This window comes from Gigantopelta aegis, chromosome 8 (assembly GCF_016097555.1).
Source record: "Gigantopelta aegis isolate Gae_Host chromosome 8, Gae_host_genome, whole genome shotgun sequence".
Taxonomy (NCBI): domain Eukaryota; kingdom Metazoa; phylum Mollusca; class Gastropoda; order Neomphalida; family Peltospiridae; genus Gigantopelta; species Gigantopelta aegis.
Genome location: NC_054706.1, coordinates 36,795,588 through 36,823,258, shown reverse-complemented (window position 1 = coordinate 36,823,258; position 27,671 = coordinate 36,795,588). Strand labels below are relative to the sequence as shown.

At 34.3% G+C, this 27,671-nt stretch overlaps 2 protein-coding genes across 2 annotated transcripts; one reads left to right on the top strand and one right to left on the bottom strand.

The window, feature by feature from the left end:
- Positions 1-521: 521 nt before the first annotated feature.
- On the bottom strand, positions 522-19,226 carry LOC121378880 (histone acetyltransferase KAT2A-like). Its single transcript, XM_041507236.1, has 17 exons — positions 19,048-19,226; positions 18,220-18,343; positions 17,140-17,285; positions 16,536-16,625; positions 16,165-16,346; positions 15,254-15,445; positions 12,325-12,428; positions 8,868-9,005; positions 8,214-8,368; positions 7,622-7,830; positions 6,965-7,091; positions 5,932-6,042; positions 5,263-5,406; positions 4,232-4,386; positions 2,543-2,609; positions 2,152-2,236; positions 522-1,344 (listed from the first exon to the last, which is right to left on the bottom strand). The coding sequence occupies exons 1-17, from the start codon at positions 19,210-19,212 to the stop codon at positions 1,151-1,153; spliced, it is 2,388 nt and encodes a 795-aa protein (XP_041363170.1). The 5' UTR covers positions 19,213-19,226; the 3' UTR covers positions 522-1,150.
- Positions 19,227-19,633: 407 nt separating this feature from the next.
- On the top strand, positions 19,634-26,944 carry LOC121380206 (coiled-coil domain-containing protein 137-like). Its single transcript, XM_041509020.1, has 7 exons — positions 19,634-19,799; positions 22,537-22,655; positions 23,284-23,438; positions 23,725-23,792; positions 24,507-24,592; positions 25,631-25,719; positions 26,717-26,944. The coding sequence occupies exons 1-7, from the start codon at positions 19,684-19,686 to the stop codon at positions 26,927-26,929; spliced, it is 846 nt and encodes a 281-aa protein (XP_041364954.1). The 5' UTR covers positions 19,634-19,683; the 3' UTR covers positions 26,930-26,944.
- The last annotated feature ends 727 nt before the right edge of the window (positions 26,945-27,671 follow it).

The following is a 27,671-nucleotide window of genomic DNA, read 5'->3' as shown; positions in this document are numbered from 1 at the left end:
ATTAGCTGTCCAAACTGAATGGCTCATCTTTTTTATAGCTGAAAAACCTAATTCTATCATCCAGAACTTCTCTGGCCCATTAGCTGTCCAAACTGAATGGCTCATCTTTTTTATAGCTAAAAAACCTAATTCTATCATCCAAAACTTCTCTGGCCCATTAGCTGTTCAAACTGAATGGCTCATCTTTTCTCATGCTGAAAAACCTAATTCTATCATCCAGAACTTCTCTGGCCCATTAGCTGTCCAAACTGAATGGCTCATCTTTTTTAATGCTGAAAAACCTAATTCTATCATCCAAAACTTCTCTGGCCCATTAGCTGTCCAAACTGAATGGCTCATCTTTTTTAATGCTGAAAAACCTAATTCTATCATCCAAAACTTCTCTGGCCCATTAGCTGTCCAAACTGAATGACTCATCTTTTCTCATGCTGAAAAAACCTTTCTATCATCCAAAACTTCTCTGGCCCATTAAAACTGAATGATCATCTATCATGCTGAAAAACCTAATTCTATCATTCTCTGGCCCATTAGCTGTCCAAACTGAATGGCTCATCTTTTTTAATGCTGAAAAACCTAATTCTATCATCCAAAACTTCTCTGGCCCATTAGCTGTCCAAACTGAATGGCTCATCTTTTTTAATGCTGAAAAACCTAATTCTATCATCCAAAACTTCTCTGGCCCTTTAGCTGTCCAAACTGAATGACTCATCTTTTCTCATGCTGAAAAACCTAATTCTATCATCCAGAAATTCTCTGGCCCATTAGCTGTCCAAACTGAATGGCTCATCTTTTCTCATGCTGGAAAACCTAATTTGATCATCCAAAATTTCTCTGGCCCATTAGCTGTCCTAACTGAATGGCTTATCTTTTCTCATGCTGGAAAACCTAATTCTATCCTCCAAACCTTCTCTGGCCCATTAGCTGTCCACACTGAATTTCTCATCTTCGTCTCATGATGGCAAAGCTATATTCTACAACTAAAACAATCTCTGGCCCATTAGCTGAATGGCTCATCTGGTCTCATGCCGGAAAAGCAATATGCTTTAAGTTCTCAACACTTCTTTGACATAGTATTGCCAGTTAGCCTGTCATGGCTATCGGTAATCTTTATCGGCTAAAGAGCCAACTGTCCATATAACACTTCAACCTTTCATTTGTCAACTAGTCCCATTTCTTTGAGTTTTGTATTGAAGACCTTTTCGAAAGAATTAGCACACTTGTAGTATTCAGTGTCCGGGTCATTGTATGACCGACAGTTTGTGAAAATTCGGTTCATGTCTGCGATAAACAATCGTTTATGGCAGTAATACCTGTTCTTCAGTCTCTCTCCCATTGTCTTGAGATCTGAAGAAAATAAAAAGTTTAATATGTCAGAACTTTATAGCCTAGACAAAGAAAGAAAGAAAGAAATGTTTTATTTAACGACGCACTCAACACATTTTTTATTTACGGTTATATTGCATCAGACATATGGTTAAGGACCACACAGATTTTGAGAGGAAACCCGCTGTCACCACTACATGGGCTACTCTTTCCGATTAGCAGCAAGGGATCTTTTATTTATGCTTCCCACAGGCAGGAACCAGTTATGGATCACTGGTCAGTGCAAGTGCTTTACACCTATCCATTGAGCCTAGCAGCGCACTAACTCAGAGTTTGAAATCGGTATCTGGATTAAAAATTCCATGCCTCGACTGGGATCGACTGGGATCCGAACCCAGTACCTACCAGCCTGTAGACCGATGGCCTAACCATGACGCCGGTTTATAGCCTAGACAAGTGCATACGTTTCACAAATTAACAAGAATTGTGTGGAAATAACTGCTTAATATAAAACTTTATATTTAAAACAAATTAAAATAATAATAATAAAAGTTATTAGTAAAGCTGATGACATTGGGCAAGTAATTCATTGTATAAAAATATTGATGAGACTTATTTTGATTACTTTTTTCATTTGTTTTTAATGATCATTTTTTAAAAATAAGAGATAAATTAAACAGTTGATGCTTTCACAACCAGAAAAGTAACACACATGTGAAAAATCATCTGCCCAGCAAGAGTTCTTAAAGCATCACAGCTAGAGAGTACATGGCAACATCTACTTAAAAACTATCACCAAAAACATTACAAACTCTGAAGAGACATTACCCATTGGAAATTTGATGTGATCATAGTAGTCTGGTGCCTCAGATTTGTCGACGGGTCTTTGGAATGGCCAAGCACTTTGATGATTCTGCACAGTATGAAACACAAACATGGAAGAACTATTAAATTCTGTTAAGCTCAAGTTTTTATGAAAAGTGTAAGTACAATAAATCAGATTTCTACATGTACACAAGATACATGGAAGAAGTTAAATTTAGCATACCGTTAACCTACTCGAGCAGTTACACCTATTTAACAGTCATCTTCACATTCTTCTAAATTATCTTCAGCAGCCACTATCTTCAGCGGCCACTTCTATTGCTCCCTGGGCTGGCTGGTGATACATGTGATAAACTAGATATCTTATGTACAGAGCACTTTGATGTGTACCAACCTTAACTTGCTGAAGAATGGTCTTCAAGGTGTTATATAATTGGTCAGGATCTTGAAACGCCTCCTTGCTAAAAATACAACAACCCCGGATATTTATTGTGTTCAAAGTAAATAATACAATAATATCGCCGCTTGAAAGAACCATTAATACCTATAAGAATTGTTTCTCATTTTTTAGGAATTTATCGATGTAGCGATTTTATACTACATTTGTGACTTTTATACATCGATAAATTCTTAAAAAATTAGAAACAATTCTTATAATTACAAACAGTACAAGAAGTGTACCTTAAAACACTCAAAAATAATTTCTTTCGTTCTTCTTGGTCTTCCGTGATGATGTATTTTTATGAGGTTTATGGAAGGATAACGCTTGGTTTTTTTAGTGACATCAGCCAATCAGAATACAGTAAATCATATAAATTCGGAAAGTTTGTAATTATATAACCATAACTAGTTCATAACACATATATATGTAGTTATTAATTATAATTTTCAGACAATTAAATTATCTGATTTTGGAGTAATTTGAACATAAATCAGTCTTTAATAATAAACACCATCTACATTAATAAACCAATACAAGTAATTATCTATGCTCTCTCATCAAACTGTATCTGCCTGAAGCAGTACCGAAATGGTTTCTATTTAAAGTGGCATTGTTTATGTTCCACATTGATAAAATTTAGACAAGTGTTCGCTATACAAGGCCCTGTTCCATAAAAGAATCATAGCTAAAATTAATTGTAGTGACTTAAGGCAAGTTTTACGGCTGGTACACACAAACTTTACATTCATCCACAAAGTAACATTACGGTAGTCATAAGTGCCCCTTTAACGATTAAAATCTTGTTTGCGAATTAGTTAAATAACAAATTGGTTACAGACCATTCAGAACATCTTGGATGTATTCACTGCTATAGGACATCCATGAAGTAACTGTCAGTTTATTTGCCAAGCGATAATTACTGAATGCATAAGACATGAGAGTTATCTCCCATATTTTCGTATGAATATCGTATGGCCTAAAATGTTTTTCATTGAACGCCAAGTTTCATAAAAAGTATTTGGTGGATATTAAATCCATTTTTATAAAAAGAGTTATTATCATTCTTAGAAAATGTTACAAATTATCATCTAACTGCCATTTGACATCTATATTGGTGGTTTACAACTGCCTCATACCAATTGTAAAATTTCACCATAATTTACGACGACAGTAAGCAATGCCACATTGTGGAACAGGCTGGCGATTGTAGAAAAATTAAGGTCATGATGGTAGGTATTAATGGCTATAGTAGTCTTAAGATCGGTTCTTGGAATGAGAACCATTGTTCTGTTCGCTCATTGGTTATACAACATTTAGTGAACCACCAATAAGTTACACTATAACTGTAAACATTCTGAAAGTCACTTAACCACAGAATCTTTTCATCAATGATTTGCATTAAATATTTTAATTTTATATATTTTTTTGCTTTAACTTACCGTATCACATGGAAATGTTGTCCTTAAAATTTTAATTCAATACATGCTTGAGATAACTGATTAGGTTATGCAAATATAATTCACATAACCAAACACTAGGTAAAAATCCCATGAACTGACTTCTGGTTACCTAAGATTTAGATATATATAATATTTTGAAATATTGTTCCCTGATACACACATATTATTCACAATTTTCAACCTTTTTTCTTTCTCTGGGCTTGGTTTCCACCCTGCTTCTGTGACTCCAGGAATACTTTCAACTGGTATTTGTCGCACACCATCTTTGAAACAAGATAAGCCTGGGTAGACTTTTTGCAGCTGTTCCTGTTTCCTCTTTATTAACTCCTTGATAATCTGAAAACACAAAGCAAGAACTGAAACCTAAAAATGTGTACCTTTGGGAAAATAAATACCTTCTGATTTAAAGGCATACTGTCACAGATTTAAGGACCTTATTTCTCTAAAAATGGATAATAAATAAAAATTACATTAATTGTTGGAAACCAAATCTAGCTATCGCATCACCTTAACTGAACCATGATGGAGTGAAATCCATGTCATCCCTCTGGGAAATTTTAGTTTTTGAATTATGGACCACTGCCATAATTCATTTATTTTTATAAAATGTCATTAATAAATGGAGTATGATGGTTATGAAGATGGTTGAATAAAGTACATTTAGGGACAAATCAAACTATTTTTTGTTCAGGTAATACTTTGTTAAACCATTAAATAGGTCAGTGGTCTGTAACAATATGCCTTTAAGAACTCAATAACCTAATATTTTGTATCAGTAAAAAACAACAACTCTGAATTGTAAACACTGAAAGGTATCCAACAACCAATTTAATATTTGTACTAAGGCATTGTTAAATATTCATATGGGGACAACATTTCAAAATACCATATAACAAACTTAAAAGTCGGTTCACAAGAGTTCTGATTTTCAATCTGACTACTGATATAATAACTTTAATGTTAGAACATAATGGTGCACCATGTAACCAATTGGAGGTGTGCATAATTTAAAAATTGTGTAACCAACATGCAAACAGAAAAACAGTTCTCATGAAATGCTGTGCCCTTTATCCATGTATTGTTCTAATAACATAGTATGAACATTTTTCATTGACCAACCTAATGTCATACAAACATTTATGACTGCACTTAAATAAACAGAACTACAGGTATGGATCTAGTTATGTGTATAAAATTTTAAAATGCACATACCTGTTTCTGTTTGCCAATGATTTGAGAGAACTCTGTGTATTTTATCCGTGGGTTCAGCTCGCAGCCCATTAATGTTGCACCTTCATAGTCTTTGATATAACCGAGGTAGGCTGACTTGGGTAGTTTGATTTCCTTTGAAAAACCCTACAGTACACAAAGATAATATTGTAGAAAGAAAATCAGTATTAAGCTACTAAATACATTGCACCACATATTTTTCAACATTACACAATACCACAATACACACCAAACACTAAAAGAATTACACTGATCACATTTAGACATCTGAACTTCTATTTACAAGACTACAGCTAGTTAATCAAATAACTTTCCTTCAGCAAATTATTGAAAAACAAGAATTGTGTGGAATTAAATGTCTCGCAAACCATAAACATTTTGGGTGTGCTGTGATGAACATCCATAGGTGCAACTATAAACCAAGTTTCATCGACCTAAGACTTGTAGTTTGTGAGAACTGATCTAAATGTTAAGAAATGCCTCAGTGCTCTGTCAGGTACATATTATCCTACTTTCAAAGTAAATATTCCAAAATACATGAACTTCTGCAATTAGAAAGATTAGTCACAAACATATCCTTGCAGTGTTGTGTGTAATTTGTTTAACTGTTATCAACATGATTTGTCACTCATCTCTTTTGTTGACAGTCACCTGTTTCTTGAAGTATCCAATGGCGTACTCATCAGCAAATGTGAGGAAGTGAAATATGCTATGTCTTATGTGGTAATCTTTGAGGTGGTTCATCATGTGAGTCCCATAACCCTAAAACAAACAAACAAACAAACAGTCAAATGGTGATGTGTGTGCAGCCAATAAACTGGGTGAACTAATATAGCACACAATAATTATGCTGCACAATATAATACTGTTAACCTAACATCTACTGGTTTGCCATCTACATGTAATTACCAGTAGTTTGTATTGTATACAGTTTCTGATAAACGTTCTCATCAGTGTTTTTACTACATACAATTTCTGATACACTAATCACATTAGTTTGTACTGTATAGAGTTTCTGATACTCTAATATCAAGGATCGAACTTAACGATGGCACCGACGGCAATTGCCGTCATTGAGATATAAGGGATGTGATAAGGCATTTTAAAATAAAAGCTGAACTGATTTTTAAAAGTTGAAACCTCTGTACCATACCTGTATAAAGGTCATTTTTTAGCATTTCATATCAAATCCAGTGAAAATTATTTTACACAAAAAAGCTGAAATCAGATAAAAAGCTGAAAAATCACATCCCTGGATATAAATCGCTCAATTATGGTAAAAAGTTTACGTCTGGTGTACATTATCTGCCAGTATATACCATTAGTGCATTTAAAATATGTCTGCATACAGCAAAATAACCTTTCAGATGTTTTTATTTGTTGCAAAAATAATTTTTACAAAAATTGCCATGGGTAGGCTTTAAATTGCCATTGGTGAGCCATTTCACCGAAGAAAATTTAGTTTTTACACTGCCGTGGGAGAGAAATTCTTACATTCGAGCCCTATAATATCATTAGTTTGTTCTATAAACATTTTCTGATAAACTGATCACATTAGTTTGTACTATACATAGTTTCTGATATATTGATATAATTAGTTTGTACTGTATACAGTTTCTGATGCACCAGTTTCATGAGTTTGTATTGTGTACAGTTTCTGGATAATAACATGAACAGTACCAACCTTGACTTGTTCATTTGACGTCACAGCACAGAATACAATTTCAGTGAACCCTTGAGTTGGAAACATCCTAAAGCAAATCCCACCAATCACTTTCTTGTCTTTAACTAATGACAGACATTTGTGCTTCCTGAAAATCGAGTAACATATTAATTACATCAACTAGGTAATAAACTCACAGTATTAACAGAGAAATACACTAGAAATGATCCAGTCCTGGTCACCAGTACACTCTGTTGTTGTGGCATTCCGTTAACAGGCTATGAATAATGTGGGAACATACCGTGATAGCTTTGATTTGAATACAAATATATCAATTTTAATAATTTATTACTCGGGAAACATTTCATATTTAGTACTAATGTACAAGCAACATATATTCACACAGTTTAACCTTTACTCTTTTTATACAGTAATTAAAATAATTTAAAAAAAATTTGTTCATAAAGTAAATAACATAATTAAGATTTTCTTTTCTTCCAGCAATATCTTTGTACCAGGTTGAAGAGACATAATCAGTGTCTCATTTTGTTGAGATAAGACATTTTAGTATTAGCTTAAAGTTAGGATAAAGGAGTGCTAGCTTCGGGTCAGCAGCTAGTGAGTGCCGGAACCAGCCCTGATAAAGTGTAGTCCCTGTTCAAAGAGCAGCCAACTCACGGATCGAAGACTAGTCTGGTGATGTACTCCTTCGGCATCCTGGGTAGCTGATGTGAGAAGACATTCTGGATACCAATGAGCCACATGTAGAGTTGTCGGGATGGCTTCTCTCGCAGGGAGTTGGAGATGACGTGGAACTCTATCACACCTTTCAACTCCTCCTGTCGAGCTGCCTCGTCCCGCGCCCCAGGGTGAGAATACAGTGATACCTGCAGTAAGCAATATAACGAAGTAAGCATGTGATAACACAGATATATACACGGTGTAAAATTACAACAAACAGGGTTCCAAATTACATTTCAAATTTACTACAGAAAATTCATATTAAAAAATTTAAAACTATTGTTTCTCTACTTAAGATTTTTATCTGTCACTGTGGCAATGGTTTTATTAGTAGGTGGTAGGTGGCAATATTTGGTGGCTATTGCTGCTACCACTGCCAAATAGTTTTCATGCTCACATTATACATGTCACTGTATTATGTAGATATAGTTGCCTATTATTCTGGAATGGCCTCCTATTTTCAGTGTAATACTAGTGTGTAACAGTCCATGTGGATTTACTTTTTAAAAAAATAAGAAAGTCTTATTACCTCTGGACCAACCATAGCACTCGGGTCTAACACTGTCATTGTGGAGACAATCTCAGTGACAAAATCAGCAGTAACATCTCCTTCAACTTTCTTCCTTTTGATGTCTTCAAGGAATATTCCTTCTTCTACCTTCCTTTTCTCACCAGTACTAGCAGCTGCAACAGAGATTAAATTTTCACTCACCACTTAAAGTTAGGACTCCAGTTATCATTATGAAAAACAAAATCGGCATGAAACGTCAAAAATAATGAAAATGTCACAAATGTTTCTTTTACTTTAAAAAAGAAGAGAATTACCAAAAAATAATCATATCACAAGACATTAATAGGAAGGAAATATTTTATTTAACGACGCACTCAACAAATTTTATTTACAGTTATCGAGAGTCAAACCCGCTGTCGCCACTGCATGGGCTACTCTTTTTGATTAGCAGCAAGGGATCTTCTATATGCACCATCAAAAAGACAAGATAGTACATACCACGGCCTTTGTTACACCAGTTGTGGAGCACTGGCTTGAACAAGAAATAGTCCATTGACGGGGATCGATCCTAGACCGACCGCGCATCAAGCGAACACTCTACCTCTGGGCTACATCTCGCCCCTCAAGACATTAATAGTGACGGAGTACTCGATAATATACTCAAATAGTTACCAAGCTCTGAAGACTTGGACGGCCTCCTGGTAGGGAATCCTGGACTGATATTGATGGACGTGAAGCCATCACCAGACGAAGCTGAAGACGGGGTCAAGGTCATGAACCGGTTCAATCCACTCATGCCTGGAGCAGATCCTGAAAGTTAACATATTCAAATAAGTGAACAAGGAAGATATTAAAAAACATGTTTAGTGTTAAAGTCATATACTCTAGTTTATGAGGTACACACCATTTTGTATGGCACACAATTAATTTTAAAACACTAGAAATACCATGACAACCAAAAGCACATTTTATTTGCCAAAATTTATAATGTAAGCAAAAAAAAATAATGTGTAAGATTATGTCAAAAAAGTATTTCAAAAAACATTTTAATTGTGACATCTCAAAGTTGCAAATTATTATTACCATTTGCTTTGAAATGGAAGCATTACATTTTTATCTATAAACCCATAACAAATTACAAACTAAGTAATTTAATTTACTAGTAGAAACGTTTTCATTAGAAAATCTTTAGTGGACGACCAGTACTGGTGAGAATTTCTTCTGTTATTCCTTTATGACTAAGTGTTTAATTATTACTCATCTCCACTTTTCAATAAACAAAATGTACAAAGTTAATACCAGTATTCTGCATGATGAATCATCTGGCTTTCTAACACGTTTATGTAACATCATAAAGTAGTCTACTTAAAACATAATATTATTTTATTTAAAACAATTACCTAGCACCAAATAATAAAATGTTATTCTATTTATTTCAGTTACTACATGTATAGTAATGATAATAAATTAATGCATATCGACAGTATAAAGTTTAAAATGTATTGAGAACCTTGTGTTGGTGAAATGGGAATGTTGGCACTACATATATAGTAATGATAATAAATTAATGCATATCGACAGCATAAAGTTTAAAATGTATTGAGAACCTTGTGTTGGTGACATGGGAATGCTGGCACTACATCTATAATAATGATAATAAATTAATGCATATTGACAGTATAAAGTTTAAAATGTATTGAGAACCTTGTGTTGGTGACATGGGAATGTTGGCACTACATGTATAATAATGATAATAAATTAATGCATATCGACAGTATAAAGTTTAAAACGTATTGAGAACCTTGTGTTGGTGACATGGGAATGTTGGCACTACATATATAGTAATGATAATAAATGAATGCATATCGACAGTATAAAGTTTAAAATGTATTGAGAACCGTGTGTTGGTGACATGGGAATGTTGGCACTACATATATAGTAATGATAATAAATGAATGCATATCGACAGCATAAAGTTTAAAATGTATTGAGAACCTTGTGTTGGTGACATGGGAATGTTGGCACTACATATATAGTAATGATAATAAATGAATGCATATCGACAGCATAAAGTTTAAAATGTATTGAGAACCGTGTGTTGGTGACATGGGAATGTTGGCACTACATATATAGTAATGATAATAAATTAATGCATATCGACAGCATAAAGTTTAAAATGTATTGAGAACCTTGTGTTGGTGACATGGGAATGTTGGCACTACATGTATAATAATGATAATAAATTAATGCATATCGACAGCATAAAGTTTAAAACGTATTGAGAACCTTGTGTTGGTGACATGGGAATGTTGGCACTACATATATAGTAATGATAATAAATTAATGCATATCGACAGTATAAAGTTTAAAATGTATTGAGAACCTTGTGTTGGTGACATGGGAATGTTGGCACTACATATATAGTAATGATAATAAATGAATGCATATCGACAGTATAAAGTTTAAAATGTATTGAGAACCGTGTGTTGGTGACATGGGAATGTTGGCACTACATATATAGTAATGATAATAAATGAATGCATATCGACAGCATAAAGTTTAAAATGTATTGAGAACCTTGTGTTGGTGACATGGGAATGTTGGCACTACATATATAGTAATGATAATAAATTAATGCATATCGACAGCATAAAGTTTAAAATGTATTGAGAACCGTGTGTTGGTGAAATGGGAATGTTGGCACTACATATATAGTAATGATAATAAATTAATGCATATCGACAGCATAAAGTTTAAAATGTATTGAGAACCTTGTGTTGGTGACATGGGAATGTTGGCACTACATGTATAATAATGATAATAAATTAATGCATATCGACAGTATAAAGTTTAAAACGTATTGAGAACCTTGTGTTGGTGACATGGGAATGTTGGCACTACATATATAGTAATGATAATAAATTAATGCATATCGACAGTATAAAGTTTAAAATGTATTGAGAACCGTGTGTTGGTGAAATGGGAATGTTGGCACTACATATATAGTAATGATAATAAAATAATGCATATCGACAGCATAAAGTTTAAAATGTATTGAGAACCGTGTGTTGGTGACATGGGAATGTTGGCACTACATATATAGTAATGATAATAAATTAATGCATATCGACAGTATAAAGTTTAAAATGTATTGAGAACCTTGTGTTTGTGACATGGGAATGTTGGCACTACATATATAGTAATGATAATAAATTAATGCATATCGACAGTATAAAGTTTAAAATGTATTGAGAACCGTGTGTTGGTGACATGGGAATGTTGGCACTACATATATAGTAATGATAATAAATTAATGCATATCGACAGCATAAAGTTTAAAATGTATTGAGAACCGTGTGTTGGTGACATGGGAATGTTGGCACTACATATATAGTAATGATAATAAATGAATGCATATCGACAGCATAAAGTTTAAAATGTATTGAGAACCGTGTGTTGGTGACATGGGAATGTTGGCACTACATATATAGTAATGATAATAAATTAATGCATATCGACAGCATAAAGTTTAAAATGTATTGAGAACCGTGTGTTGGTGAAATGGGAATGTTGGCACTACATATATAGTAATGATAATAAATTAATGCATATCGACAGTATAAAGTTTAAAATGTATTGAGAACCGTGTGTTGGTGAAATGGGAATGTTGGCACTACATATATAATAATGATAATAAATTAATGCATATCGACAGTATAAAGTTTAAAATGTATTGAGAACCGTGTGTTGGTGAAATGGGAATGTTGGCACTACATATATAATAATGATAATAAATTAATGCATATCGACAGTATAAAGTTTAAAACGTATTGAGAACCTTGTGTTGGTGACATGGGAATGTTGGCACTACATATATAATAATGATAATAAATTAATGCATATCGACAGTATAAAGTTTAAAATGTATTGAGAACCGTGTGTTGGTGACATGGGAATGTTGGCACTACATATATAATAATGATAATAAATTAATGCATATTGACAGTATAAAGTTTAAAATGTATTGAGAACCGTGTGTTGGTGACATGGGAATGTTGGCACTACATATATAGTAATGATAATAAATTAATGCATATCGACAGTATAAAGTTTAAAATGTATTGAGAACCTTGTGTTGGTGACATGGGAATGTTGGCTGGATTCTGAGAAAATTCTGGGTCCCATATTGGAGAGCTGGTACCATAAACTTCCTCTTCTAACATCGATAAAAACCTGTATGCAACAAAACAAGTAATTAAGGCTTGTTTGTAACTAGTTTTTCATTCATGCACGTATGAATAATACTAATAATAATAATACTACTACTACTAATACTACTAATAAAAATAATAATAGTAATAATAAAAAAACATTATGTATAAGTCACACAAATGTGTACACAGCATTTTGTTTCTGTTCATACTTGCAAGAACTAAATGATATGGTCAATCATTATAATTATTTCAGTTATAAAAATTTACAATACACTTGTAATATTGTTTTTGTGGACTTAACAAGACTTGTGTGATATAGGAATGCAAAGTCACTGACAATTTTAGGTAATCATGAGACCAACCATCAATGTAATTTTTTTTTAGTCTTGGTTATATTTATGTGTAAATGTAAAGCTCTACGCAGAGATATTTGGTTATGTCAAAAAGAACTGCCTCTACTGATGTTTCAAACATGCAGACAAATGAGCAGAATGTGTTTGACACAGGGCTTCTAGATTATGGTAGACCCACTCTAGTGATATTCAATAACTACTATCGCCATGCCCGATGGCTAGTGAAACAAAAAGTTGCCAAATGCTGTATTTAAGTCTGTTTTGTAAATATGATTATCTCGCCTTCATGTAAAATTCTTTAATCTCATTGGTTGTTTGCCGTTGGACAAATCCCTTATCCCCCTGTGGGCGGAGCCAAATTCTCTTATACCCCGTCTGTAATTTCCAACAGTTTCCAGCCGCCCCAGTTAATTCTAAAGCAATAATTAGATTATAAATAACATTGATAATCAATCAAGTATACATAATTAATTTTATTTTTACTATAAAATACACTATTTCAATATTTTTAAAAGCTGCAATGTTGAACTCGGCCACCTAATTACGGTCGTGGTGTTATTGTATTAATGCGCGATTAGCAACAGTTGTTTTTTTGTTTTTAATATTTTTATTTTTTTACTACATACATTTCTGATAAAAAAAAGTGTTTTTTAATTATTTTTTTATTAATATCTGTTTCAGACAATTTCGTATTACAAACATTTGAAGTTAAAAACTCGTTTATCGATGGAACTATTTTTCGTCACTGGCAAGTGGTTTCGTTCGCGTCCGCGTGGTACGGCTTCGTTAATAAATTGTTAAAATTATTGTCTGGCGTTATTTTGATTATTTAGCTATATGGTTTAACATGTCGGCAAGATAAATTCGTTGTAGAAGCATCTCTCGGGGTATATGGCGTTTTATGTACCCTCTGTGTGTTCTTTTACCCCCTCGCCTTCGGCTCGGGGTAAAAGAACACACAGAGGGTACATAAAAAGCCATATACCCCTCGTGATGCTTCTACAACTTATAATATCCTGCCCACCCACCCCCCTAAATCTAAGGGTTTTTAAACTCCATCTCTTTCTTTAGGTGACATATCTGATTACTCCTATTAGTAAAATTGTATTTACTTAAAGTAGGGCTAGTGGATTTTTAATCATGGGTAGTACATTTTTGAAATCACTGATCCCATGGCCATTGTAGAAGCCCTGTTGATATATCAAGAGCTGAGTGAACCATGTCATGTTCACCAACAGCTGTCAAGCAAGTCCTTGAAAGTAATAAATGTCAAATTCATGGACATTTCCAGGTATCTGAGAATTGAAAATGTGCGTAAACCATTTATTGGTTATGCAAAAACAAATTCAGGTAACCCATTTAGTTTTTACATAACCCATCATAATCAGGTAAACGATGTCATAAATTCAATGCGTGAATAGAAAATGTGTTACACAAGCTATACTTATGCGAGCGACAACCGAGAGAAACTATCACTCTAGCCATCTTCAGAAGCCTGATTTCTGCATACTGATAACTAATTCCTAATAATAATTTCTTGTTTTTCGCAAGAGATGATAGTGATTTCCCTAGAAATTTGGCAAGGCATGGTAGACCAAACACTTTTGGGGCATTTTCACCATTTTCGGGGCACTTGTTTTTCATTAAAAATACACAAAAATTAATTGAAATAACCATTAATGTAATTTATGTGCTTGCTTTAATAAATGAATGGCAAAAGATCTAAAAGGCATATTTGATTAATTAATAATACCTTTTTGGGTGTTTTATAAAGGCAATTTTAGAATTAATTAGTGAAAAAAGGCTTGTTTAATCTCAGGGCAGCATGGTGCTGATTAAGGCAAGATGGTGTTAGACTACCGAGGCATGGTGCTGCACCGTGCTAAAACAAGATGGTGTTAGACTACCGAGGCATGGTGCTGCACCGTGCTAAAACAAGATGGTGCTAGACTACCGAGGCATGGTGCTGCACCGTGCTAAAACAAGATGGTGCTAGACTACCGAGGCATGGTGCTGCACCGTGCTAAAACAAGATGGTGCTAGACTACCGAGGCATGGGCTGCTGCTAAAACAAGATGGTGCTAACTACCGAGGATGGTGCTGCACCGTGCTAAAACGAGGCATACCGAGGTGCACCGTGCACCGTGCTAGACTAATGGTGCTGCACCGTGCTAAAACAAGATGGTGCTAGACTACCGAGGCATGGTGCTGCACCGTGCTAAAACAAGATGGTGCTAGACTACCGAGGCATGGTGCTGCACCGTGCTAAAACAAGATGGTGCTAGACTACCGAGGCATGGTGCTGCACCGTGCTAAAACAAGATGGTGCTAGACTACCGAGGCATGGTGCTGCACCGTGCTAAAACAAGATGGTGTTAGACTACCGAGGCATGGTGCTGCACCATGCTAAAACAAGCTAGGAAAAACACTAGATGATTGTGCATTAAGACAATTATTTGCCACAAAAACACAAACACCAGTCAAAGTAAACCTTGGGAAATGAGTGAGAACAAGTGTTCGTTTGTCCGGAGGCATCTTCTCCTTCTCGGCTCGGAACTTGTCGAGGAGTTGTTTCCTCATAGTTTGAAACACAGAGCGCAGCAGTGTCCGTCCGAATATCAATGTGGTCTCGTATCTTGGCAGACTATCACAGAAAGCGGGTACGTGACAGTAACACAACCACCTTCAATAAAAAAAAAAAACCCCAGACTTGTAAACCAGTAGATAAGAAAATCAGTGGCACTATATCATTTAGTATAATGAAACAGGTATTCTGGGAGTACTGCTAAAGCAAAACATGGCCCTTACCGGGTTCAATAAATGTTCATATTGCCTAAGTTCAAGGGTCAAAAGTCAGTGAAAAATAGGTAAATTGCAATGTAAGTCAAACTTGATCTGTAACAGAACATGATAAAGCTATACACAAAATGGTAGCTCCGTATCTTGTGGCATTGCAAAAACAAAGTATGGAAAACAAAATTTCATATCTTCTAAGTTCAAAGACCATAACCATGAAAGTCAAACCTGATGTACAACAGTACATGATTAAGCTATACACAAACTGTCTTAATGCATTGTAAAAAACCCCACATCTGGTAAACTATATGTGGGACAGACAGACAGACAGATGCACAGAGATGAAACCTATAGGTTGCATTGGTAAGGGATTAATAAATTTTAAAACTAAATTCAATATTCTTATCACTAAAAACACATAACATGATAATGTCAAATGACATTTACATGTTTGAGTAAATGTCTATTATATTTATAAATATACTGACAAATGAGTAACAACAAATACTTGCTAAGGTGATGGAATAAGAGTTATAGCACAAACTGTGATGACACACATGGTCTCTCAGCTATATGGCACCCAGTTGGTAAGATGGCAGAACATACCGCGTGTAATTCACCTTGTAAGCATTCATGTCATCCGTGCCGGTGTGCTGTGCTCGACTGGCCGGTGTTTCCAGTTTCCAGTGATTCAGACAGTGAAGAAACATTTTGGCCAAATCATACATTGTCTGCCACTCCTTCTGATGCAGGTGACCAAATTTGTACATGACAAAGTTAGTCACACCCTGAAATGAGTAAACACATCTATCGTCATGTAATAATTAAATCCAAACCAATCATTAAGACAAAATAACAATTATTTATACCAACATTCAAAGGACCAACAATTACTAAGTATCAACTAAACGTTAGGGTGGGTTTCAATAGTGTTGGACTTTCTCTAGACCACTATTATGATGATAACAACAACAAACCTTGGCTATGCTTGGCTTTTCAAAAGGCGGGTTTCCCAGAGGACCCTCAATGTTAGGGATGCTCATGTTGAGAATACACTTCCGTAAAAGCTGTTAAAAAGAAAATAGGAAATTAATTATCCACACTAAGTACTATAAATTATATACCACTGTACGATTCTCAAAACAAGCCACAGTTGTGTCAAAGAAAAACAAACATACAGTTACACATACCACTGTTACAAAAGGGCACCTATATGGTATTACATCTGGCCCTGCAGTGGTCAAGTGTAAAGCAGGTTATATATCTGATAACATATAGATATTAACCTAAAAGTAAATCACTTGATATTAAAATAAGAAAATTGATAATATGTAATAAAATCTCAAGACATTATAAAATCTATATATATTAACAATGGATAAACCTAGGGCTCTTCTTTAAACCTAAAACAGGGCAGAAATTTCGACAAATTATCTATTAAAACTTAAAAAATTGCAAAAACCCAGTTATTTTGTAACAAAATATCAATTGTTACATGAGCTAGATCTGCTAAAATGACATTTGTTTGTACAGTATTTAGACATGGGATTGTATCCATGTTAGAAGTAACGTGATTCGTACCCTGAACAGGTAGAAGTAGACTTGCTTGGTCTCAGCATCCTCCTCACGGTGCACACACAGAAAGAGATTCTCAACATCCACCACGATGCGCAGCAACCGGTTCAGCTCCTCCTCATCCGTGCTCTCCAGATGGGACACATGTGTACCTACAAATAACAATCCAGATGTATGACTTAAATGTTTAAATGTTTTATTTAATGATGCACTCAACACATTTTATTTACGGTTATATGGCGTGAAACATATGGTTACGAACCACACAGATATTGAGAGAGGAAACCTGCTGTCGCCACTTCATGGGCTACTCTTTTCGATTAGCAGCAAGGGATGATCTATATGCACCATCCAAATGGGATGATCCCATAGACAGGATAGGACATACCACGGCCTGAGATGTACCAGTCGTGGTGCACTGGCTGGAGCGAGAAATAGCCCAATGGGCCCACTGACGGGGATCAATCCCAAAACGACCGCGCATCAAGTGAGCGCTTTACCACTAGGCTACGTCTCGCCCCTACAAATAAAAATCCATATGTATGAGTGCTTACATATAACAATAAATAACATTACGGCTGAATCAGTAAAGTAGGGTAGGATTTTTAAATTTGTTGTTTAAATTAAAACTAAAACAATTACATGTACCACATACTTCGATCACATTGTTGATAACAAGGCATGACAAAAAGCACATTCTTAACAAAAGAAAATGCCTACATGTATCTGAAGCTTTTGCCACTGACAAATACTGATATACATTTAAAAAAACAAACAAAAAAATTATAAATTAATTTCTCATCCTAGAATAACACTGAAATCATTTGGTAAATGTTGTGCTACATTTTATATGGATATCTATGCCACATACTGTTCAGTTAGCATTAACAGGAATTTTCTTGAAGATTCTTTTTTGAAAAAATATCATTCTCGGATATGAAATCTAAAAATATCTGGATCAATAATAATAATAATAATAAAAATATATAGCTTTTGCTTATTTCATCTTATTATTCTTAAACAAAAATATTAAACCACTATACATGTAATTTGATATCCCCCCAAAAAAGCTGAATATATTAATACCAAGAGCATGTGAACAGCTACGACATGGATCTGTGAGACTTGCTAGAGGCTGAGAAACATCGACACGAGGAGGTGCTGGTGGGGGGTTTGGATTCTTCCACCCATTGCACTTGCAGCCCTCAAACTGAAACACACAAAACAAGAAACATGACTAATAATGCAACAAACATTACAATTAATCAAGATAAATTAGATTTCAGTAATACCAGAAAACACCAATTATTACTTACATTTTAATATATAACGACACATTAAGTATTGGTTTTAAAATACTTCATACTATTGTGGTTCTAATGAAAAAATTAATTTGTTTTGCTTATGTTTCATTGGCAAATGTAGTAGTATTTGATATTACAAGTTGAATCAAACGTATAAAGTGAAACTTTTCCAAAATGAGTGTGGGCAGTACTTGCTCTGGGCCAATTTATGAGTTAAAACTTAAAAAATTGCACACACATGGTTACTTTCTAAACATTATAACAATTTTTAAATGGAATTAATTAACAAAATTCAATTTTAAATATTTAAAATTTGTAATTGGTGAATTTGGCAAGTGCCCTGGTGGAAATTGTCTGACAAGAAAAAGTTTCAAACTAATAATTTTAAGTAATGTTGACAACTTGATAGCATTATTTTAGACACTGCTATGAATGATGCTATCCAGATTAAAAAGTACATATTGTTCCGATGCATGGGATGAACTCATGCACTAGTACTGTTATCACATATATACACATCAAACACGATAGGGATGGAGGGAACTAGCTACATCACACCAAATTTCAATCATTCAATGTGCAAAACAATCATAGAATGATAGATTCTCACTTTGCAAGATGAATACACAGCTAATTTCTCTAATTTTTTGTTTCTTGGAAAGCTTTTGACTAGCAACTTCTTTTGGGCTATTCTTTGAAAATTATTTGGCCTTGTCATTTCTCCAGTATTAGATTGAGTAGTTGGTTGTTTATTCGATGAAATATCTTCTTCCATTCCAACTTCTTCGTTGGAAGCCATTCTTCTTCTTTTGCTGTAATTTCCTTCTTCAACACAAGATCCTGTTACATAGCGTTGACTAATTATGACCCAATTCGATTTATGTAGACTGTAAATACTAGCCATATAAGTAAATAATTAATGTTTAAAGGTTATGAATTGAAAATGAATTATTAATATTATATTATAACGTGGCTAAATATAAGGTTGGTTAAGATGGTTTTAATATATACATTATTTGTTCAAAGTGTCATTAATTAATTGCATTATTATTATTATTATTATTATTATTATTATTATTATATTTTTATAATTTCGATAGTGTACTGTAATTTTCTCACAGGGCAACAAATACATCCCCACCCCCGCAAAAAAAAGGAGAAAAAAAAGGCGGTGCACAGTAAACTTTGACGGAAATGAGAAGACAAAACTAAAAATAACGTGGTTTGTTTTGGTTCAGAAATAAAAATGAAAGATAAAATTAGTAAAGAAAAGGTTCCAAAAATCGGCAAACCACAGAGAAGTAAAAAACACAAGAAACTAAAATCTGACGATCCCTTCTATTTTGGTGATCGTAAAAACAGGTATAATATCCGTATATATATAACAGGGGTCGAAATTGGCGGAAAGTCCTTCCGGACAATCGGTTCATAATTATCTTGGCAGTTCTAACTCTAAGCAAAACATTCAGCCGGCTCGAATAAAAACCTGTCAGATTAAACATAATTACTAGTATATTAAATATAAATAAAATAATAATACAATAAACCAAAGGTCGACTTATTATGTCTAATAATGAATGTTCAAACTTTTGTTTTGAATTTACTCTCCCCTTCCCTCCCCCAAAACAACAACCCACATATGACGTGATAACAAAAGTAACTTATTTATAATATCTTATAATTATCAAAACATTAAGTCTAATCTTATAGCTTAGTTAACGTCTATGATTTTTGTCTAAAGTAAACTTCTGATGAGGCTTTCCAGACGGTTCGTCCACTGGACAATTCGTCCACAGACGATTCGTCCATCGGACGGTTCGTCCACGGACGATTCGTCCACGGACGATTCGTCCACTCACGTCGGACAATTCGTCCACTCGATGACTGCATTTTTTTCAAACATATTAATAGTTATTTCTTTGACATTGTAATCATTTCTCAACATTATTTTGTGGTATACTATAACCAAAAAAGTAAAATAGAGTTAAAATTCAACATTAATATCCAGTTTTTATTAACTGTTTGTATTCATTATCATGCGGATGATTCGTCCACTCGCTCGTACATTATCTCACATGTCACGATGAGGTAAATAGGTAATGCAAGCCTCCGCGTCGTAAGACTTTATTACCATGCCATGTTCTCCTTCAATGGCGTAAATTCTACCCTCCCTCGTCACATGTTATTCCCATATGCCTAATAACCTTGAAATAAAATAAAACCTCGTTGTCTTCAATTCCAATTTAATTAAATGTTGTTTTAGACGCTACTGGATCCAACTTGGTGAAACAAGCTTAAGCTAATTACTTCACAATATCACAGAGGACAGGGCCCCGTTTTACGAAGATATCTTTGCGCTAAGATCACCTTAAATGCATTATGTAGCTATGCACTTAAGGTGATCTTAACGCTAAGATCGCTTCGTAAAATGGAGCCCTGTACACTTAATTGGTAAAGCAAACAGAAACCAAACAAGTTGAAAGGGAAGGGCTAAAGATTATCTTTACTGGGCATATTGTACTAAAAACATCCTACGACATGTAGCGTGAAAGGCGTACATTATAGAAACAAACAATAACCGAATAAATAGAAATGCCAAAGAATTATGTCTGCAGAGCATTATTACAAAAACATCTACCAAGTGTAATCTAATGCAATATAATTTATTTTCACCTTTGTAAATTTATGACAGCAACAAAAAAAATACGGGGTAAAATATATCTAATAATTTATTTAGCCCCCATGTACATGTAGTATACATTATTTAGTCCGTGGACGAAATGTACTGGGGAAATAAAAACCCAGTGGATGAATCGTCCGGAACTGATTTTTTGTAGTGGACGAATCGTCTCGAGTTCCTCAGTGGACGAATTTTCAGTGGACGAATCGACTGCATCCCCTGATGAGGCATTTATTTTAGTTACTGTATTTATTATAAAGTTTTAATAAAGGCCTAATTTCACAGGAGTGGCAATGGAAAGCGGCAAATGCATAGTGATGTTGCACAATTTTTATAATTACACAGAAAACGGCACAGATATATATATTTTTTTTTTATCTTGTGAATATTTTATTAATATGTACATGTATCTGAAGACTATTACATGACCAGAAATCTAATGGAAATTTCTGTTGGGTTTACTTGATAGAAAGCTGCACCAAATAAAGAGATAGGGATTGTACATTTGGCTGAAGAAATGTTTTCCCGTTGAGATGGCCTACACCTTGAAATATAATGAATAAAAAAAATTCATTGTATACATTTGATATTCACTCGATTTTTTTAGGTACTTCAAAATTCGGAGGGGGTGTGCACCTCCAGTTCCCTTCACCACTAGACCTACACACACACTTATACCATATATCAACAAAAAACCCCAAAACATCTCTAGTATTCCATAGGCTGAAATATTAATTTTGCTGCGCAACATTTTGCAATTTGAGTTCTATCCCATATGGTTTGCCATTGTACTTGTATGTATTGAAAAGCACTGGTTCATCGACAAACAAATTGACCTACAACACTTTCTTGCATGTCAAAATCATATGAAGTGTTTGTAATTGGAACACCGTGGATATTTTTATGATGTTGAATTGACACTTCAGCTGGACATTCAGAACACATTGGCTCATAACCTTCTTGTATTCAATACAAGTTTGGGAGATATTAAGTACTTGTCAGAGGTATGATAGGTTGAACTTGCAGGACTGATTGCCTTAGTAGATGCTGTTTTAATTGTTCCAATGGGTACTTGACAACTGGAACAACAAATGCCATGGTATATTGGAAAATGCTTATGAACGATCCCTTGCTGGGTTTTTTGCAAGGAATATTGTAGTCTGTATGGTGGCAGTAAGTTGCCCCTTTCGACCAAGTATTTATCCAAGCATATGATAGACACCAAACAGCCATAGTACAACATGTGTTCAGGTGTTAACAAACAAATATTCCTTTCCTTTCGGTATGTACACATGAATTCACTGAACAATTTATTTCTCTTGCAGATCTATGCATTTTTTATCATTTGACCTATGAGTTTACACAGATTTATTGTTGGTTGTGATTTAATTTAAATGACTTTTATTTCATCATTTGTAGACGGACTGAAGGTCTAAATCAAAAACCGAAAACTGATGAGCAAGAAATTCCGAAGAAGGTCCGAATGATGATGGCAGGCAAAGGCCCATATGTGATGCCTGATAAACAAAAGAAAAAGGGTAAATTGTAACAACAATGTCAATGTTAAAGTGGAATTACGAAATGCTCTTCTCCTAATTTCATTTCATTTCAACTTATTTTCGTGCTTATATCCAATTAAGGTTCAAGCATGCTGTCCTGGGCACTCACCTCAGCTATCTGGGCTGTCTGTCCAGGACAGTGGGTTAGTTGTTAGTTGGTTAATGGTTAATGAGAGAGAAGAGGGTGTAGTAGCCGTACAAATGAAGTACCCATTGAGCCCTTAAGAACTCGCTCGTGGTTGGAGAATTAATTCACCAATTGCGAATTTTAAAAGCAATTGGCAAGTTTTATTTTAATTTAAAAAAAAATGTACATGTAATAATTGACTTTTTGTTACAGAATATATCAGCATTTCTACTATTTTAATTAGGTGAAATTTTCTTTTCACCGAGAGGCCATGATAGGAGTTGGTTCTGTGTTTTCGTAAATTATTCAGTTTGTTGTAATATTTTAGCCATTAGTAGATTAGGCCTAAAAAGTTTGATAGGTTTTGGGATTTTTGTCCCCACCCCCACCAATGTGAAGTTCTTTTTTCATGTACAGATGGAATTTTAGTTGTGAGAATAGTTCATTTTATATTATTGCAGACTTTATTTCAATTTTCAGAACGTTTTCAGGTGGAAAGAGGGGTGTCTAGACCTATGAAACCTGTTCCCCGATTTATACAAAAGAAGAATGAGAACGAAGAAGCCTTTCTTTACCGTGTTGACAGAACAACTGCCAATGTAGTGGCTAGATCACAAATGGAGCAAAAATTTGAGGTAGACATTGAACCCTCTCATATGATCCATTATCAGAGTGGGTTTTTTCCCCTGCCCACAACTTGTATATCAAAGGCTGTGGTAGATGCTATCCTTTATATATGAAAGTGCATGTAAAAGAATCCATGCTTCTAATGGAAAAATATAGTGTGTTTTCTTTAAAACGGTTTGTTTGAATTATGCAATGTTTGACATCCAGTCAGTGATGAATAAATCAATGTGCTCTAGTGGTGTTATTATTATTATTTTTTTATCAATTCTTTCTGATAATTTTCATATATTTCAGGTTGATCTTGATGAAGCAGCTGATGGTACAACTATCGTCACCAAGAAAAAAGGACTCAGAAAAAAAGAGTTAGCCTTTTTGTGATTTTTAAAAACATATTTTGTGTATGCTAGTACTTATTGCCAACTTAATATTAATAAATTAAATCCATTACCCAATTATGAAAGTAAAGAAGGAAGGAAGGAATACTTAATTTATTGATGCTATGAATTGAAAGCATTATTTGAGTATACATGTATATCTTTAAATATTTAGTTCACTTGATGAACATGAATTATTATTTTTTAAATGGCATCAACTTTGCATTTAGCTTTAGTATTAAGTTTTCGTGTTAAAGGCTTCACAAACTATGAGTCCTAGGTCACTGAAACTTGCTTTGTAGGCTAGTTGCATCGATGAATGTTCATCTCATTGTGTTTAAATTAAATTACAAAAAATAAAATAAAAAAATTGTACGAACAAAATTAATCCATCTCAAGTTATTTCTGTATTCACCGAATTGGTTTATAGTATGCAAGACATTTCATTCTACAGGATTCTTGTTATTTGTACACTGCACATGTACAAGTACAAGTATACTACACATCAGTAATAGTAATGATAATGATGATGTAATCAGGCCACATAACATGAAATTGTTGGCCAACTGCTTATATTAATGCTGGACCAATATTATACAACATATATTCATGTTTGCAATACCTGAGAGATCTATATTCTTTTCAGTCATGTTTTGGTGTACCTAGTAATTAGTTTTCATAAAATTTAAAAAACATTTCCAGGAAATTAAAAGAAAGAAAGTTGAGAAAGGCTAAACAAAAACAAGAAAAGAAAGAAGAAAAGAAAAAGGATTTCAATGCATTTCAAGGTACTTTTTTCTATTTCTAAAGATCCCAAGTTTTAAGCAAACATTTTTATTACTAATTTCAAAAAGACATTGGTGATAATGTCAGATGAAACAGGTAAACCATTGGATGGGAAAGATGAGAAAAGATGTCTGGTTTCTTGTGATAGCCCTTTACAACTTCTTAACACTTTCCGATACATTTTTCAATTACATTTTTACAGCAATATTTATATTAATTTAATTTCTTATAACTGGTATCATGGTAAAGCATCTGCTTAAATTAAAATTTATTGTAAAACCAATTCCTGCACTGAAACGATTAATATTCTAAACCAGTTTAAGTAGTTCTTTATTTACATGTATATGTCAAAGGTTATGCCATCCCACCTGTGGGGAAAGTGCATATAACATTGCAGAAAACAGCACCGTATGTGGCTGGTTTAGGTTTCTTCTCTCATTGTAACCTACTGATCTGTGTCCTAGACATGCAGCTTCGGCTTTAGTTCTATGCCCAGGACACAATGTTTGAACAATAGTTTGATGTAAACACCTTAGTTGACTTATTATACATTATCGTCCAAATTGGAATGGATTACTGCCAGTGACAAAATACTGATGGCTAAACTCAGTTACTTTAAAGCTATTGTTGATACTATTTTAATAATTGTGACTTGTTTTGTATTTTCAAGATGTTCGAAATTGGGAGCCAAGATAAAATTGAAAGCAAGCTCCAAAATTCTTTTTATAATCAGTTGTAATGATTTTATAAAATAAATAGAATGCATTTCTAGCTCTGGCACACACAAAATTATGCGCCAATTGCACATTTTTAAAGAAGTTGGCAAATTTTATTTTAATTTGGCAAAATAATTTCATGTAATAGTTGACATTTTTTATAAAATAACTGTTGATTTCTGCAATTTTTGAAGTTTAATAGACAATTTTGTGAAATGTTTTGCTCACCCAGAGCTAGCCCTGAGAATGTGTATTTTATTTTAGTTAAAAGACAGAAGTAAACAGTTATTGTTTGATATAACACTGTGATTTTGTTTTCCTCAGACCATGTGATGTTTGGTGAAACAGTCCATGCACCGCCCAGTCTGACCGCAAGACCGAGGAAATCAAAGAACGATGATAGCATGTCAAAGGTAGGAATGTTTTTGTGACACCTGTGAGATATGTCGTTCTGTATGATTTACTTTGTCTTGTATCTCGGTGGGTTTACATAATTGTATAAATAATAATATACTTACCTTTCTGACACCCAATAGCCGATGTGTATTTTTGTGCGGGATGTCGTTAAACATTCATTCATTCGTTGTTTTGTATCTATTGTCTGGAGTAACTCTTTGGTTACTGCACCATAAATGAAATTTTGTAGAATAGGTTCTTGGCATTTTGTTTGCCTTCAGACAAGGAATATCTCTGTTGGTTTGGAGATGAAGGTCAGTGGTCATTCTGCAGATGACTTCGTCATTCTGAAGATGACCTTGTTTGTGCCTAATAATACAACTTTCATTTGGCACGTGTGTTCTCCTTGGAATGGGGAGTAAGCAGGCATGGATTTAAGAATGTTTTTCAGAGGGTGTTCAAAACTACTTACTGTAAAATACTTTTATTTTCAAGTGGAATTTATTTTCACATTTGAATAACATTTGTGAAAATAAATTCCACATGGAATTAAAGGTTGTTCACAGAGTTGTGGCTCTTGATCATAGGAGATATGGAAATTTGTTGGGCCCGGTAGAGGACATGTATTGCTTTAGCAGTACTCTTAGAATGTTTGTTAGTTTACTAATTATATTCCAACATCATTTGAAATGATAACCGGCCTGGGTGGCTTAGTGGTTAAGCCATCAGGCTACAGGCTGGTAGGTACAGGGTACCGGCTCCAACCCAGAGCGAGTTCTTAAGGACTCAGTAAGTAGGTGTAAGCCAAGGCCACTACACCCTCTGCCTCTCACTAACCAGTAACCAACTAACAACTAACCCACTGTCCTGGACAGACAGCCCAGATAGCTGAGGTGTGTTCCTAGGACAGCATGCTTGAACCGTAATTGGATATAAGCACAAAAATAAGTTGAATTGAAATAAATGAAATGATATGCTAAAAATGTATCTTGTATATATATATATTTATTTCAGCCTGGAAAGAAGACATTATTGTTGAAGCAGATAATTCAGGAGAATTCTGCACATAATTTGGGTTCTTCCGAAGCACCAGGAAAGAGGGAAATTGGACAAACTGTGAAAAGAAAGCATTTATCTTTGTGTCAACAAGTTAAGCTGGATCACGAAAGGACACGTGTTATTGATCTATACAGACAGTTAAAAAGCAAGCAACAGAAACTGCAATAAATTAAATAATGTTCATATAGTTGTTGTGCTTTGTCGTTGGTAAAGCATTGACAAGAAAAAGCAACTTGCATATTTTAACTTATTGGAAAAAGAAAAGAAAGGAGTATTAGTGTGACAACATGTAAACACATGGTAAGTTCTGGTTTGGTGTCTGACATACATGGATATTGTGAAATACAGGATATCTGTTGCTTCCACATAGGCTGTCTGTACCAATATTGCAGCAAGGAATCTTTGATATACACTTTCCCACAGGCCAGACAGTTGATACCATGGCATTTGATATATCCATCATGGAGCACTATTTGGGATGTTTTTGTTTTTTGTTTTTCTTGTTCCAACCAGTGCATCACAACTGGTCAAAGGCCATGGTTAGTACTTTCTTGTCTGTTGGAAAATGAATATAAAGGATCTCTTGCTATATTAGAAAAAATGTAGCAGGTTTCCTCTGATGACTATGATTAATTAATCAATGTGCTCTAGTGGTATTGTTAAACAAAACAAACTATTTGAGATAGAACACACACTGCCTCTCAAGTCCATCGAGGGCAATTGATTCTGTGATTAATTGCACCCCCACGTAATGGAAGTACATGGTTACCTGAGGAGAGTACTGGGACATCACACACCACCCCCCCCCCCCTCCACTCGAAATTAAATTTGCTGATAAATAATATGTTAGTTTGTAAAGACTAACATTTAAAAATTTCAAGTTTGATGAAAAAGTGTTGTGTGTACAACC

Coding starts and splice junctions, on each gene's coding strand:
- LOC121378880 (XM_041507236.1), bottom strand. CDS start 19,212: ATGGAAGAAGATATTTCATCGAATAAACAACCAACTACTCAATCTAAT. Junction 18,344..19,047: donor CTGTGTATTCATCTTGCAAA/GTGAGAATCTAT, acceptor TGTGTGTTTCAG/TTTGAGGGCTGCAAGTGCAA. Junction 2,610..4,231: donor AGCCCAGAGAAAGAAAAAAG/GTTGAAAATTGT, acceptor TTGTATTTTTAG/CAAGGAGGCGTTTCAAGATC.
- LOC121380206 (XM_041509020.1), top strand. CDS start 19,684: ATGAAAGATAAAATTAGTAAAGAAAAGGTTCCAAAAATCGGCAAACCA. Junction 23,439..23,724: donor AAATGGAGCAAAAATTTGAG/GTAGACATTGAA, acceptor CATATATTTCAG/GTTGATCTTGATGAAGCAGC. Junction 25,720..26,716: donor ACGATGATAGCATGTCAAAG/GTAGGAATGTTT, acceptor TATTTATTTCAG/CCTGGAAAGAAGACATTATT.